The 15,172-nt window shown below is 44.2% G+C and overlaps 2 protein-coding genes across 3 annotated transcripts; both read right to left on the reverse strand.

The window, feature by feature from the left end:
- Positions 1–390: 390 nt before the first annotated feature.
- On the reverse strand, positions 391–2,208 carry LOC137892108 (ferritin, middle subunit). Its single transcript, XM_068737029.1, has 4 exons — positions 1,883–2,208; positions 1,254–1,400; positions 952–1,077; positions 391–829 (listed from the first exon to the last, which is right to left on the reverse strand). Exons 1-4 carry the CDS (start codon positions 1,982–1,984, stop codon positions 674–676), a joined length of 531 nt encoding a protein of 176 aa, XP_068593130.1. The 5' UTR covers positions 1,985–2,208; the 3' UTR covers positions 391–673.
- A 2,061-nt stretch (positions 2,209–4,269) lies between these two features.
- Positions 4,270–15,026, reverse strand: aldh16a1 (aldehyde dehydrogenase 16 family, member A1). 2 transcript variants are annotated; one of them, XR_011105395.1, is made up of 18 exons: positions 14,784–15,026; positions 12,701–12,800; positions 12,473–12,599; positions 12,237–12,394; positions 12,074–12,151; positions 11,627–11,814; positions 11,319–11,477; positions 10,891–11,049; positions 10,507–10,663; positions 10,143–10,218; positions 9,890–9,995; positions 9,650–9,786; positions 9,133–9,303; positions 8,190–8,394; positions 7,854–8,039; positions 7,566–7,691; positions 4,772–7,411; positions 4,270–4,591 (listed from the first exon to the last, which is right to left on the reverse strand). XR_011105395.1 is itself a non-coding variant. In XM_068737035.1 (17 exons), exons 1-17 carry the CDS (start codon positions 14,871–14,873, stop codon positions 7,244–7,246), a joined length of 2,391 nt encoding a protein of 796 aa, XP_068593136.1. In that variant the 5' UTR covers positions 14,874–15,026; the 3' UTR covers positions 4,270–7,243. The 2 variants fall into 2 exon arrangements, 1 of the variants encoding a protein (XP_068593136.1); XM_068737035.1 differs by having other exon boundaries at positions 4,270–7,411.
- Positions 15,027–15,172: the final 146 nt, after the last annotated feature.

Genomic DNA, 15,172 nt, shown 5'->3' on the forward strand with positions numbered 1-15,172 from the left:
GCTAATAAAAACATGTCACTTAAACTCTTAGTCAGAGAATTTCATAATTAACATGTAGTGGCAGTGTGCCATTTTTGAATTCCTTAGTTTATTCAGTGATAAAAGAAAACATAGCATGGGAGGAATCAGGACTTTCACATCATTGAAGTGCGTGGGGAATACAAGGAGAAACCACAGTGTTAAGCTCTGGCGACTCAATGGCAGTTCTTGTGGATTTAAGGCAGTGTAGCCATTCATGGGGATGTCCACTTCATAAGGGAAAGAGTTAGATTAGCCCCATTTAGGAGTTACCCTACTAACCAGCACTTTGGTTTAATAAATGGTGTGTAAACATAACAGCTTTTAAGTCAATATGACAAGGGTGCGTAACAGATGCAGATCAGACAACAGTCCAGCTCAAAATGTTTATTCAGATTAACAGAAACAGTCACAATAGTTGTTAAAATGTCACACAAGAGGAGATTTATAGGTAATGAGGGCAAAGTCACCACCTTATAAATATCTATCCTTAAATGACATTTAAAAAACCCAGTGACACCACCAGAACTCATCAACTGCACAGGTCAAGCAGATTAGATTTAAATTCAGGCTCACTGGAGCAGAAGGGTGCGTTTAAAGCCTGTGTGCGTCTGCCACATTTTCACTCCAGGCTCAACCCTGAGACTTCGCACATTTAGCTCTTTGACCCCAGGGTGTGCTTGTCGAACAGGTACTCCGCCATCTTGTTTTTGTTGGCGTCCATGCGGGAGAGGTTGGAGATGTGGTCGCCCAGCTTCTTGATGGCCTCCACCTGCTCGTTCAGGTAGTGGGTCTCCAGGAAGTCGCACATCTGAGGAACGGAGACGCGAGAGAAAGAGATTACTACGAGTACCGACGAATGCTAGAGCACACAAGTTTGTGGCGTAGCCGGGACCGCCTTAGGCAGACCTCTCGGCTCCAATTCACACTTACATGAGGGTCTACGTTGTCAGAAGCCAGTTTGTGCAGATCCAGCAGGGCCTGGTTGACGTTCTTCTCCAGCTGCAGGGCGCACTGCATGGCCTCCAGCCCGCTGCCCCACTCATCACGGTCTGGTTTCTACAGAGGGAAAAACATTCAATTATAGCAGACTGAATGGTCATGAGAACAACAATAACAGGTGGTAAATGGGAAGGACCGAGTGTCACACTGCCGCACGTTAATCCCAGTTTATGTGTCCTAGACGTTCATGGTGCAGCAGACTCGTCTCAACGGGTCCTACAGCGTGTACCAACCTTGACGTCCTGGAGGAAGATGCGTCCTCCCCGGTTGTTCTGGAAGGCCAGCAGCTTCTGGGCGTGCTCCCTCTCCTCATCGCTGTTCTCCTTGAAGAAATGGGCGAAGCCTTCGAGGGCCACGTCGTCACGGGAGAAGTAAAAGGCCTGTAAACAAGGGACAAGAGGGGAGGAAGAGCGGAGGTTAGGGACTGTGATTAGCAGACTTCACCCATTATTAAAAATTTTTAAAAAATGGTTGTGACAAACAGTAGTTATGCAGCCAAGTAGTGGTCAGACACATGAGTCATTGTTTTGAGGTCCAGTTGGTTTGGACACAGACAAGAGTCATGTTTGAAGAAGTTTACAACTAAAAAAAACAAAACAACCCCTAACAGCATAAACATGACGCAGCATGTTTGACTCAATGTCGTGAGTGGGGGATAAAACACTCCTTATCTGGCAACCATCAGATAAAGTGAGAGATGCAGAGAAACAGTGCTACCTTACTTATAAAACAATTTGTATTTTATATTTCTTCTTTTAAACAGCCAATTTTTTTTTTTTTAAATTAAGACAAATTAGATGCAGATACTTAGCAGACATTAATACATACTACGAAGACAAAATAAATTAAATGTTATTCTCACCATGGAAGTGTAGGTGTAAGAGGCGAACAGCTCCATGTTGACCATCCGGTTGACGGCGGCCTCGCAGTCGCGGTGATAGTTCTGACGTACCTGAGACTCCATTTTAGCTGGCGTTTCTTGCGGGTTTTTTCCTCTTTTTTTCTTAGCAAAACGGTACAAAAATAGAGCTTTACGGCGACTTTATCGGTAGTGTTCAAGTAGTAAAGGTTTGTCGAGTCCGGAATGCAGAGTAGAAGGAATAGTACGCGGGACGAAGGAAGAAGTTCCGTTCAAACACTGTTGAAGCAAGAACTCCTTGTGGTTTCTTTCCCTGGTGTGAAATGGTAGACGTCTCGCTCCGCGCTTTTATACCCTTGCCGGAGCTCGCGACACACGTTACGTCACTCCACGCATTTCCGCCAATCACTGAGCTCAGAGAGCACATGACGGTGGCAAGGCTGTGAGACAAGGGATGAGGCTGTATCGTATCCCTCTTCCTCATTCGGGGATAAACAGGTTTTTCACATTCCATTGATTTATTCACAGCTGCAGTGACGAAGCACTTTTTTTGTATTATCTCAAAAGACAATAAACTGAATTATATTTGAATGTAAATTAAAATACAGAATAGGTTGAGTGTTCAATGTATTTGTGCAAAGGTGGGTTGTGAAGTTATCATTTTCCCTTTTTACAAACAGCATAAAGATATAAATCTGTAAAAAAAAAAAAAAAGATTAAAAAACGGAATACTCCTACATGTCGACAAAAATCCTCTGCTGTTATTGTATTAACTACAATACATTAGGGCATATTAAAATAGAAATAGAAAACGGTTTCTTGTCTCAAAATCGTTAATGCAATAACTTGCAACTGCAAATGATAATCATCAGAATAACTTAGAATCCTCTGTTTAGTGCTCTTGACATTTTTATGATTTTTTTAAACAGAGATTATAGACTAAGTTCTGACCTTGCCTTCTCTCTATAAAGCGACCCAATATTACATCTATCTCTATAGACCTTGGTTAGCTATGTAGTTGACTTTGGCCTGATGCAGCTCAACGTGTTTTATCTCGTTATACAACGCAACATCTCAAAACTGCTGATAATGTGTTTTCCACCAAGGTTGGATTGCATTACTCAACACCACAGCACTGTTGCGAGACACGACAGAGTCTGAAAAGCCTGAAAGGTCCGAGCATTGCTTAGAATAACATGGGGGAGCCATGATATTCTAAGCAATGATCACAACATAGTGTTGGTGATCATTTTTTGTTTTTTAATGAAAGTCGTGCTTCTAAAAACCTCAGTCCTGTTTCAATGTGACTTTTTCTTTATGCATGCTCATATCCGTTTAATGTGAGAGTCAGATAAGTGACATTAGGTGTCCCTAAAAAGGGCGGTTTGGATGACGGTGTAATGTTAAACTGTGATTTGATCACTGTTTGGAACGGACTTTGAAATAGTCTACATGCTCTGTTATTTATCAGCCTCTGAAACACACACTGAGATTTTGGGCTGAGGTTTGTCCTCATGTACACTTGAATATCATGCTTTAAATAACACAAGACATCATCTTTAACAAAGTGATACAGCACTTTGAGCCGATAGCTTTCCACTTGTGCCAGATGGACGTCAAGGGTCACAACGATTACATTTCATTTCCAAACTGCTATTTTAATTCTGCTGGTGAAGATTACTTGTAGTGCGGATTTTTTTTTTTTTAAATAGTATAAAATTGTGGTAGTTAAGTATCAGCTAAAACTACAGTACGAATGTTTGACGAGAGGGCTAACGTGTGATCATGTCAGATCTTAAGAGCAGTAGCTTCCTTGAGGCCTATCGTCTCATCTGGCACACAGTAAGTCTGGGCTCCATGAGGGCTAGCGCACCACTAAAAGAAACTCTTAAAGGTGCAAGTCAGCGATTCTGATCCAATTTTTGTTAACTTCAGCGAGTATCTCCTCACGGTCCGCTAAGCTGTTCGGGGGGGGGGGGGGGGGGGGGGGTTCGTGCCTGTGCATCGGACAGGTGAAAGGTCACGGCGAGAAAGAGGCTTGTGGGAGCATGAGGGACGGTAGAAATGGAGGGGGGGGGGGGGGGTATTTGTTTGAGTGTTGAGTTCAAATATAAACAATCTCCCTCCAGAATCGCTGCATTTTGTTGCATGCTCTCTGAAGATGCATTCATTTTTCAGGAAACACCTCGACTACTTCGCCCTCATCCCGTCTTGTCCGAGCCATATTCTTTACATTGCAGTATTCAGGAGGGCTTCGTTCTAGAAACGTCTAGGATCGCTCATGTGGTTTGTTGTTGGCTTCAGAAGCAGATGATGACTCGGCTCTTTTCACAGAAGTTACATCACTCTTGTATGCAGGATCTCAACCTGCATGAAAAAATAGAAAGCACTTTAACCTGTCCTGCAATTAAACTTTATTTGAAAAGATAAGAACTTGCCCTTACAGCACAATCTCTATGGTTGTACTCACTTTATGTCCCACATTCTCATACTTGGAATAAAGTGACTCGGCACTTTCGGACAGCAGCCGTCTCTATTTTGTGCCGTGTCACGAAGCAAGTTTAGTCGGCCTTAATCACACAAAAGTGGTGTCAGGTTCAGCTGAGGTTTGTGCTGTGTCATTGCTGTGACTCAGCATTCCACAGTCTCAAGGGCAGAGTCTTGTGACCGAAGGGTGTGTCTGACGGCAACTTCACCGCAGGGCTCAGCCGGCTGGAACCGGTTTGAGAAAATAAAAAAGGAACAAGACAATAAAAAAAAATAAAAAAAGGAACCTGAAACAAGACAGGATTTTACTGAATGATGACGTTGTTGATTTAAACAAAGTGTGTCCACTGGACTTGACCACTACAAATCTCTTCTAGAATGACAGTAAACTCAAAAGCGACTGACCAACAGGCCGGAGCGACCGTCCATAACGCAGCGCACTACTCTGGAAAAAAACACAAGTGTAGAAATTCCCAAATTGGGAAATGATTGAATACTGAAATTTGAATTATGGTTTTTATACAGCGAGACACCACAGTCATTGTCTGGAAACACACACACACACACACACACACACACACACACACACACACACACACACACACACACACACACACACACACACACACACTTCAGTGTGAACTTAGACATGGAAACAAACCAGATCTCACAGGGAATGTTTGTGTGCTTCCTCAGCAAAAAGGTTACAGTATAATGAGCAGTGATAAAGATATGCAGTACAGTACATGTTCAGACTGCGTTCACACAAAAACGGATCTTTTTACAGTCATTGACAGAATTCTAAGGCAGATGTGGTTTCAGTTTGTAGACTGAAAAAAGGGATGTATTGTAGGACAAAATGCAACCGAGACATTTATATTTTAATGAACCAATCTGCTATTGTACCTCTGATACTTTGTCACTTCAATATATATATATATATATATATATATATATATTCTAAAGACTTTTTTTAATTTATTTTTTTTATCTAAGGCGTTCTACGGAAGCCCTGAGAGGCGGGTGAGAATATGTTTTCCCTTCTGGTGATCCATTCTCTAAGTCTGATCTAAATTGCCTTGTCTCCTGTGTTTATGACTGAAGAACAGATGTTTTCCCTAATGGCAGATTAGCATCGATTAAAATACACTTCTAGCTAATAGAAAAACATGACTAATGTTGCATGACTTGCAAACACGCACGCACACACACACACACACACTTACACTTACACTCTCTCTCTCACTCACTCACTCACTCACTCACACACACACACACACACACACACGAGAAAACAGTGCTTTTAGTCCTATTTAAAACATGTGGGAGTAGTGCGCTTCAGCATTACAACAAGAAACACTCAGCAACATTTTAACATGTTTCACAGATGAAAACAAAATTAAGGAACATAGAAAAAGAATAATTCACTCTAATTTGAGTCAGAAACACAGGAGAACAGACAGAAAAGTGATCAGCAGAATTTCTTTTTTCTCACTTGCCTCTCTGGGCTTCCGTAGTTTCCTACAAATCAGTCTGGAGAACAAAAGCTGACCTTTGTGTCAAGGCACTTTAAACAAAGCAGCGGTGCAATGACTAACGTGAGAATAGAGGTAGGAAGTCAGAAGGGCCGTGCTGTAGCTCCACTAATCGTGCTGTGGCGTCTGACCTAAACTGGAACACATTTGGCACATCAGTGTAACACTGACAGCTACATGTTTCCCATGTCTGAGATATCTTTTAATTATCAAGAGATCCTGTCAAAACACCAAAACCAACAATGATCTGATGAACCCTTTTTAGTATGTGACAATGTTATTTAATGCTATGTTAATACATCAGCCAGCATGTGAATCTCAAAGTATTTCTATTTCAAGTTTTTAGTAAAAATCTGTGTTTTTCCTGTATTTGTAAGTTTTCTTAAAATGAAATATTTGAATATGTTAATATATTTAACCTCTTATGTTCATAACCTGTTAATAATAAATCCCAGCTGACGGACCAAAAGCCTTCATGTCTCTGATGTTAAGAAGCATTTTGATATTTTTGAAGGAAACTTAACATTTAGTTGCATTTTGTTTTAAACAGATAACAGGACAGAGTTTCATATTTTACCTTAATATTAAAGTTGCATGTTCATTTATAAAGTATTTCATGAGATCTTGGGGCTGTTGAAACCACAAGCTATTGACAAGACCTGAAAAGCCTTTGACTGTGTGTTTTATGATGATAACATTTCCATGATTATAAAATGTGGGTTTTGTCTCTGTGGCTGGCTGCTTGGTTCCACATTTCTTTACTTCATACAACTTCCTACTTGGCCATAACATGTTGGAATAAATCTCTCAATCACAGGACTCCACAAAAACATGAATAAGAAATTGTGGAAAACAGTGAAAAAAAAAAGAAAAAAAAAAAAGGAGCCATCCGAGTTGAACGTTCGCCAAACCCCTTAATTAGCTGGCTAGCTACAGCTGAAAAAAATCTGCAAAATCGACAGTTGTCATCTAGAAATGAGAATCCTGCTTTTGTCTACCTCTGTCTGAAATCAGAGACACATTGTTTTCAATTTTGAGAAATAAATCTGACCCAGTTATCATTGAAAGCTGCATATATGCCGTGCAACTTGGCAGACATAGCAACAGTATTTAAGAAAGGTTGGGCTTAGCAGACCCCCCCAAATAATTACTGGGGATACTCGTTTGGTCACTGTTAACTACATCCTGACATTATTATGATCACAGTTCATTTCTTGATCCTTCATTCACACTTTAACTCTACAGGCCGACGTTAAAACGGTGGAAATCGGCAACTCGTCTCTCCCCCTATCTAGCTTTCCTGTCCCCTTCCCCCTTTCATTCTCCCCCTCCTCTCGTCTTCTTATGCAGTCGGAATCCAGACACTCTTCCACTGGACGCCGCTTCTCCACATCTCCTCCAGGAGCGAGGGGTGAGACCGAGCCCAGTCCTTCCCTCCATCCTCCTTCTGGCAGGACAGGCGCAGGGTCTTCAGAGGGCTGGTGCAGGAGTACTGGAGGTACTGACAGCCCTACGGCAGGGACACAGACAGCGGGGGTGAAGATCATCGTATGTGGGCGGCGCTACTGTTAACTTCGAAAGGGAAGACTTAATCGAACCCCACGCCTCTTTTCTGCCGAGTTGACATTTGAACACTGGTGCATGTGTTGGTGTGCAGTGCTCACCTCGGCACTGCCCCAATACCAGATGGCCTTGATGACGCTGTGAGTAGCCAGAGCCACTGTCAGCTGGTCTCTACTTCCCGTAATGATGTTTACCAATCCTGCTGGCAGGTCTGAAGACTGGAGCACCTGAGGAGGAAGAGGAGGAAAATCTCTGTTTATAGATACATGTACACTCGCTCTGGTATTTGGCTACTATTTTGTGGTAAAAGCTTTTATTGTGAAGCATTTTTTCTAACTTATTGTTTTGACTAACTTGCCGTCCAGCACGTTTAACAGCTCGTCACTTGCCTGAATGAACGCCAAGGCCGGTAGTGGATGCTTCTGACCGGGGACCATGACGACGGCGTTGCCATTGCCGACGGCTGCCCCGAGAAGCGTCACCATGGAGAGGAGGGGGGTGTTGTCGGGGAGGACGATCCCCACGACTCCCAGGGCTTCGGGGAGGGAGAGAGCCGAGCCACACTGTGGCAGAGGCTGCAGGAGAGCGACACGACAACAAAGAAATGCAGTTTATTCATAATGCAGACAGAAAATGATGCCAAGCGTCCTGACAATCATCTCATTTGAGCATCATTGGACAAGAGTATTTTTTAGAAACTTTGTACGATATAAAAAAAGCCTCACCGGAGTTCCTCCTTGGATTTTGTCACAGTAAGCCGCCCAATCACTGAGCCTGGCGATGCTGAGCTCCACCTCCTCGTCAGCCTCGTCCATTGAGAGGCCGGTCTGAGCGTTGATTGATGCAGCTAAGTCCCGCCTCTTGGCCTCCAGGCCCTTGGCCAGAGAGTAGAGAGACTGAGCGCGTGCAGACGGACTCTTTTTCATCCAGCTAGAGGAGGGGAAGGACGTTTAGAGAAATGAAATGATAAATATATCTTAACTATTATTTTGGTTAAGATATGTAAACTGGGAATGATGGTTAGGAACGACCCTGCAGACACATGCACTGAGCTAATACTGTACTTGTGATGGTTTATGTGTACTGACATGAAGAGCTGTATGTTTATTGGATTTCAGCATGATCATCATGTGCTTTGTTTGTATTCTGCGTATGACTCATTCAATTTCAATGTTGGACTTTGACTGGTGATAAACACACAAACAGCCCACTGGGTTGTGAAATACATTGCTCCCTCTCTGGATTGTACTCACGTGTGTCCTTGAGAGCATAAAGGCCAAATTTCACCTCTGAAAGTTTTCTATGAGCAAAAGTGGATTAAAGATCTGTCTAGCCTGAAAAATATGTTTTCAATTTTAAGTAAGAAATCAAGGGTGTTTCACCCTCGGCCACGTTGAATAATTTGTTCTGTTTATTTAGTGCGGTGAGCAAATGTTGTTGACTTGTTGCTTTTCTAGTATTTATCATTACTCAGCTTGATATTATCCCTTGTTGCAACTGTTTATATTGCCTAGGTATATCCAAATGGACAAAAAACAGTGTTGTGTGAGTGCATCAGCTCTTTACCACATTGGATGTGTGACTGTGTCTACTATGGGCTCGGGTTTGTGACTTTGAAAACCCAGTAAGTACCTATTTACAGTCGGCGATTTGTTAATTTTCTCTCACCCGGGCTGGACTTTGACAGCAGCCTCCACGGCGTTTCGGACGTCTTTTCGGCCTCCATCGGGACAGTAGGCTAGAACACCGCCGCCCCCTGGTGACTGCACAGCCACACTGCAGCCAGACACGGACTTACATGGCTTACCGCCGACAAACTGCAGGTGGACCTTTGGAGCACTGAGGGGAGAGGAGGGAGGCATGTGGACAGATATGCATTAACCCTGCATATATTAATGTGTGCTGTTATTTAAATGACTTACTTCTTTCATTCCAGAATTAAAAAAAATAACCTTTTCAATCCGATCAATAACTTTATTCAAATTGAGGATTTTTATCAAGGATTCTTTTAATTGTTTTTTAGGGTGTTGACGTCATAATACAAAAAAAAGTCAATAAAAGTTTCAAATAAAAAATAAATACATTTGGTACAGGCCTGATACTAATATTATATTACTAATGTGCAGCTGTGATGCCTTGTGATACCTTATGAACACGACTTAAAGTAGAAACATTATAAACCCACCTGGCAGAGTCGGAGTCATCAGGAATGATAGCCGGGGATGTTGCTGTTCCAAACTTTGAGTAGTCCAGAAAGACAGGGGAGGAGCGAGGAAGAGGAGGGTAGGAAGAGGAGGACGGGCGTAGAAACTGGTACAGACCCTGGCAGACAGCGGAGAGGAGGTCGTTAGGTTTGCTCCTGTGGCTGGTGATTAAGCAACGCAGCGAAGGGAGTCGGGACAAAGTCAAAACTGTAAGTGAATACCTCCTGTCCTCCGTCAGTGCAGGTGCCGCTGTCTTTGTGACCGGAGACGGGCAGACAGGGGTCAGACACCGAGTGGGAATTCACCCACACTGAGCCCACTGACAGACTGAGGAGGAGAGAACAGTAGGGAGTAAAAGATCCTTTTCACAGCAGACAGGAAACAGATATATAGGAAACATTTAGTACAGTGAAAGTGTACAAGTAAAAAGAAAAGAGGTGACTGTGGAAGAAGACAAAGAGGAGGGAGAGGAACCTCTTAGCCGCCTCCAAAGCCAGTGTGAGGTCTTCAGTCCAGATGGAGGCTGCCTGGCCGTGAGGACTGTGGTTCCCTGTGGAGAACAGAGACTGTCACTGTGGTGCAATAGTAAAATACAAAGAGCTTTACTCCTCTGGAGTCTGTTTTACTGAACACAAAACAATGGAAATGCAGTGTAGAGGCCACGACAAGCTCTCATACAATAGACGTTTTTTTAAAAAATCTCAGTCAGTGTGGTGAACTAACAACGGTAAAATGCTACATATAATATCTTAACGAGGTCTCTCACAAAGCGTTCGAAAGGGAACTTAACTGTCCAAAGTGAGATAACTCCTTCAACTATTCATGGAGGCTCCCTTACCAAGGGCCACCGCTTCTGTGTTGCTTCTGAAGGTCATGAGAGGCAGCAGCGGTCCGGGAGGGGGGTTGACCACAAACGGAGAGGAGGGGGCCGCCCCGCAGAGCACCGTGGGAGGGTACTGAGCCCCTGAAGGGGGGGCAGCGCAGGACTGAACCAGCTGGGGGGCCAGAGAGAGAAAAAGTAAGAAAACTGTAGGTCACAGCTCATTATCTACTTCTTGGCCTTGGCATAAATAAATAAATAAAATAAATAAATATAAATCAAGTCCAGTTAGTTTCTATCGCCTCGATTATAGTCACGGTGTGAACCTACTCTCCTCTCAGTCACGTATTTGGACCACCACTGCAGCTAATAAAGCTTTTTCTTTGCGCTTAACCGACTAACCGTGGCCCCCTGCTGCTGAGCCTCCTGTACTGCAGAGTCCACCAGGTCCCGGTCCCCGTCACTGTGCAGGGCCACACACTTCATCCCTGCCATACGGTGCCTGAGACGGGCCACAACGCTGTCCAGCACACTCTCCTGCACGCACAGCACCCAGTGGACCTGAGCGGGGGGAGGGAGGGAGAGAGAGAGAGAGAGAAAGAGAGAGAGAGAGAGAGAGAGAGAGAGAGAGAGGAAGGGGAAACTGTTAAAGGGATGGTTTGGATTTTTCGAAGTGGGGTTGTATGAGGCACTTATGCATAATCAGTGTATCTGCAGTAGATGGCGGTCGGCACGCCCCCAGTTTAGAGAAACAGAGAGGAGTACCAGCAAGGGAGCAAAGCAATGTGCTGCCTTGACTCTATAGAGGAATACTCTTTAGTGCAAATCACCTCTCTTCTCTTCTTGAAGGCCGCCTCTATCGCTGCGTCCACTGCGCTGTCGATGTCGGCGGACTCAAAGACGATGAAGGGACACCTGGCGCCGATGTTCGGGGAGACAGAAACGGGAACGCCCATCCCTGCTGTGGCCTTACAGAGCGACAGCCCATCCTGAAAGAGAGAGAGAAACATTGTTGTAATGAAGCAGGAACTGTTGGTGACATTTCAAACAGCTTTGAAAGCTTTTTTTCTAACAAATGTATAGAAGGGCTGTCAACGCTCTGGTCGGGAATGTTACGCCAGTTTCCTCACGACCGTACCTGCTTGTTGCCGCTGTAGGTGACGTAGCTGATGCTGGCGTTCTGCGCCACGCTGGCACCCAGCGACATGTCACTTCCTGTTAAGACATTAAGAGCCCCGGCAGGAAGTCCTGCTCCTAGAAAAAGCTGCGCCAATAGGAGCGCTGGGGGGGCGCTGGTCCGACCAGGGACGACGACGACGGAGTTGCCTGGAAGGAGGCGGAATAAATCAGAACTCAAAACACCTCTCAGAACAGTTGTGAACAAAAATTGGATTTGATCTGAGGTGGAAATTTAGGCAAATTTGATAACAAATTATCCATAAGCAAAAACGCCACATATTTAATGGATTTGGCTCCTTAAATTTGCTGATGTCCCTCGTCTTTCTATTCTAAGCTATAAGGAAACTTTTTCAGTGTGTGTTTAATTGTGTGTGTGTGTGTGTGTGTGTGTGTGTGTTTGTGTTACCCATGGCCAGTGCTGGCAGGACTTTGAGCATAAGGGAATAGAGAGAGCAGTCATCAGAGGCGACCACTGCCACCACACCTGGGAAACAATAAAGGTTAAAAATAAATAAATAAATGACTCGACCCAAAATGAATACTAACACCAAATCCCCCGTTAAGCTCACCCAGTGGCGTCCAGTCGGCGATGAGAGCGTCTCTGAGCTGCGCCCAGCTGCTGTAGTACTGCAGCAGTCGCACGAGGCTGGAGGGCGAGCAGGACGCCTCGCACAGCTCGCACAGCTCCGACACGCACGGGCCGTGCTGCCCGAGAACGCTCGCCGACCTGTCAGCACAGAGCGGGGCCGTTAAATCAGTCAGCTCTGAGGCTCCCGAGATGTGGAGAGGGGCGGGTTTGTCCTACCTGAGCAGCACTTTGGCCCTCTGGCAGCAGCTCAGGTCCCCCCAGGCCTTGTGGCCCTTAACGGCAGAGGAGGCACACCGGGAAACGTCGTCCTGCGCGGCGCACACCGTGCTGCACACGTTACCGCCTGGAGAGCAGTGAAGAACATGCATGCACATTTTTGGTTTAAAGAGCTAACTGTAAGCTGTGTTGGGTTTTTCTTGCACGGTGATTTCTGGCTGCTCTTACCTTTAGAATCAGCTAAGGAGCGACTCTGTCGGTCTGCCGGACGGACAAACTTGCCATCGATGAACAGGCCCAGAGAGCGGGAATGGTGGTCCAGCCAGGCCTGGCGGAGAAGAGGAAGCGTCAGTCGGTGCTCTAGCTGCTGAGGAAGCCTAAAAGATGGCAACCAAAGCCACCTCTGAGGACGGAGCCAGGCTGAGGGCGTTTGCCATCATTAAGAAAAATATGTCTTGATAAGCAGATGGGACTTAAAACAGCTCAGTATAAACCTGATACCAACATCAGGTTGATACTGACTCAAATTCTATTGAATTAAATTCTTTGTTTATATACAAATACTGGAATTTTAACCTCCGTTTCAATTCTGACCAATTTGTTGCTGCATTAAAAGAAACGTACACTTGAAATTGTAGTTGCTGTTCATTTTAAAGATGTATTTGACTACGTTGCTGGTGTACGATTCATTAGCTTTGCTATAATAATAAATAATAATTTAGTAAATTTATATCCATGCATTTAATTGTTACATTTTGTTTTCACATAATCTAGAGACGCCTATTCAAAATACTCTCGTCCAGAAACTACAATTTGAAAATGAATATGATTTTGAGTGCAACTTAGATAGTAGTTTATTCTCGGGCAAAGGAAAATATTGGAATAATTTCCCAGGAGGACGTATGACTTTCCAGGACATTTGACTTTTTCCTCTCATTTTCAATGACTGGAAAAAAAATGGTTCTACAGTTCATCATGTCACATTTCCAAACCAATCCAAGTGAAAGAAAAACCAAATGTAAATCATATGAATGTGCAGTAACACTGCACACGCACGCACGCGCGCACACACACACACACACACACACACACACACACACACACACACACACACACACACACACACACACACACACACACACACACACTTTCCAGCAGGCGAGTTTTCCAGGTACACAGCACTCAGAGATATAGACTGTAAATAGAGCTCAAACTGGAACGCCGATACACTTTCAACACATTTCCAGATGAAAAGTTGACTCTTTAACACAAGAACAAACACTGAACACACGTCACACGTCTTACAGCGACCTTACTTGTTTTGTTAAGTCGTTGCAATAAACTCTTAGAACGGATTTCGTCTGTGTCATTTGTAGCTGTTATGTGAGTGAGCATGAAAAAAAAAAAAAAAAGGATGCCCTGGTTTAATAGAAAAAGATGAGGATGCACTGGAGCATGAAAACTGACTGCAATCTCTCTCAGCTCAGTGGAGACACATGTTGCACAAGCTTGCGATGGGCTGAGGTTCTCACGTGCACAATTTCAAAACCTTTGTGTACGAGAGAACTCTCTTCAGACAGACTGATACAAGACGGGTACGCCAGGCGGAGTGTGTCAACTATTTACAGACATGAAGACCAAAGTACAGAGCTGACCGTCTCTGTGCAGAAGGTCTGATGTCACGTTAGAATAGTCCACAGCTAACATGCATCGTTTGATCGGCTGTAGTCAGTCTCCTGCTCCAGTATGAAGACAGACTGCAGCCATGAGGTCAACTATAACACAATATTAGAGCTGTTATATCAAACTACCATGACAACACATTTAGTGACTGCACTACTTTTTTTTTTTATCCTTAAACAAAATGGACCAACACATTATTATCGTAAAAAAAAAAAAAAAAAAATCTAACCAAAATCTAACCAATGACACCGACCAACCCACATTTAACACCTGCTTACATCCGGAAGTCTTAATTGTTTGATTTGAGAGACACTGAGTGGGAACAATTGTGAAGGGAAAAAAAATCCCCTTTAGAGGAAACATGTGTCCAAACATCTGGCCTCAGCCATGACACTTCATAACTAGTGCTGTACAGTCTAAGTCACATGTTTGTCTTGTGAGTTACAGACTGCTAACAGTTAATGAACTTCACATGGGGTCAACCTTATGCTAACCCCCGAGAGACGCCAACCACGGAATGCAGTACAACATGCTAATAATATTAGCCCATTAACAGCATGGAATACTTTTATGGCAACCAATGCCGTTCAATCTCTCCCTCTGTCGTGAATGAAGCTGACAGCTTTACCTGTGCAGTGGCAGCGCTGGAAGTTGCCGCTGGTCCGTACTCCATGCTTTGGAAAATATCGTGCACTGTCTTGGTGGTGCTACCAGCCATAATAGTTACAAGTCGGTGAGGATAGACGTCTCCCTGGCGCTTGGTATTCGTTTTCTGGGTTTGCGTTCAGGGTGAAAACGTTTGCTTTGATGTTTATAGTGTGGTAACTGCAACGTATTGAGGGGAGAGGGCTGGCAGGAAGGCGACTGTGGTCCCACTCCACGTCAAATGCAACGTGCTGCTAGCATCCCGCCCACTGGAACAACTTGCGCTGTAGAAATGAACGTGCAGAGATAACGTGACATACGTCGAGCGAGAGGTTTCCTTTCTGCTTACTTCCGGTGTCGTGTCCGGTTTCT

The sequence above is a fragment of the Cebidichthys violaceus genome, unplaced genomic scaffold, assembly GCF_023349555.1.
Source record: "Cebidichthys violaceus isolate CVI_PGR_0920_01 unplaced genomic scaffold, fCebVio1.0.p SCAF_75, whole genome shotgun sequence".
In the NCBI taxonomy this organism is placed as follows: Eukaryota; Metazoa; Chordata; class Actinopteri; order Perciformes; family Stichaeidae; genus Cebidichthys; species Cebidichthys violaceus.

Bases quoted from the DNA above. Each gene is read 5' to 3' on its own strand.
- aldh16a1 (XM_068737035.1), bottom strand. From the start codon at position 14,873: ATGGCTGGTAGCACCACCAAGACAGTGCACGATATTTTCCAAAGCATG. The intron at 12,600-12,700 runs GTAAGAGCAGCC...ACTGCTCTCCAG, and splicing joins CTCCTTAGCTGATTCTAAAG to GCGGTAACGTGTGCAGCACG. The intron at 12,152-12,236 runs GTGAGCTTAACG...ATTGTTTCCCAG, and splicing joins CGCCGACTGGACGCCACTGG to GTGTGGTGGCAGTGGTCGCC.
- LOC137892108 (XM_068737029.1), bottom strand. From the start codon at position 1,984: ATGGAGTCTCAGGTACGTCAGAACTATCACCGCGACTGCGAGGCCGCC. The intron at 1,401-1,882 runs GTGAGAATAACA...CCTTGTTTACAG, and splicing joins CTTACACCTACACTTCCATG to GCCTTTTACTTCTCCCGTGA. The intron at 830-951 runs GTAAGTGTGAAT...TCCGTTCCTCAG, and splicing joins CTGACAACGTAGACCCTCAT to ATGTGCGACTTCCTGGAGAC.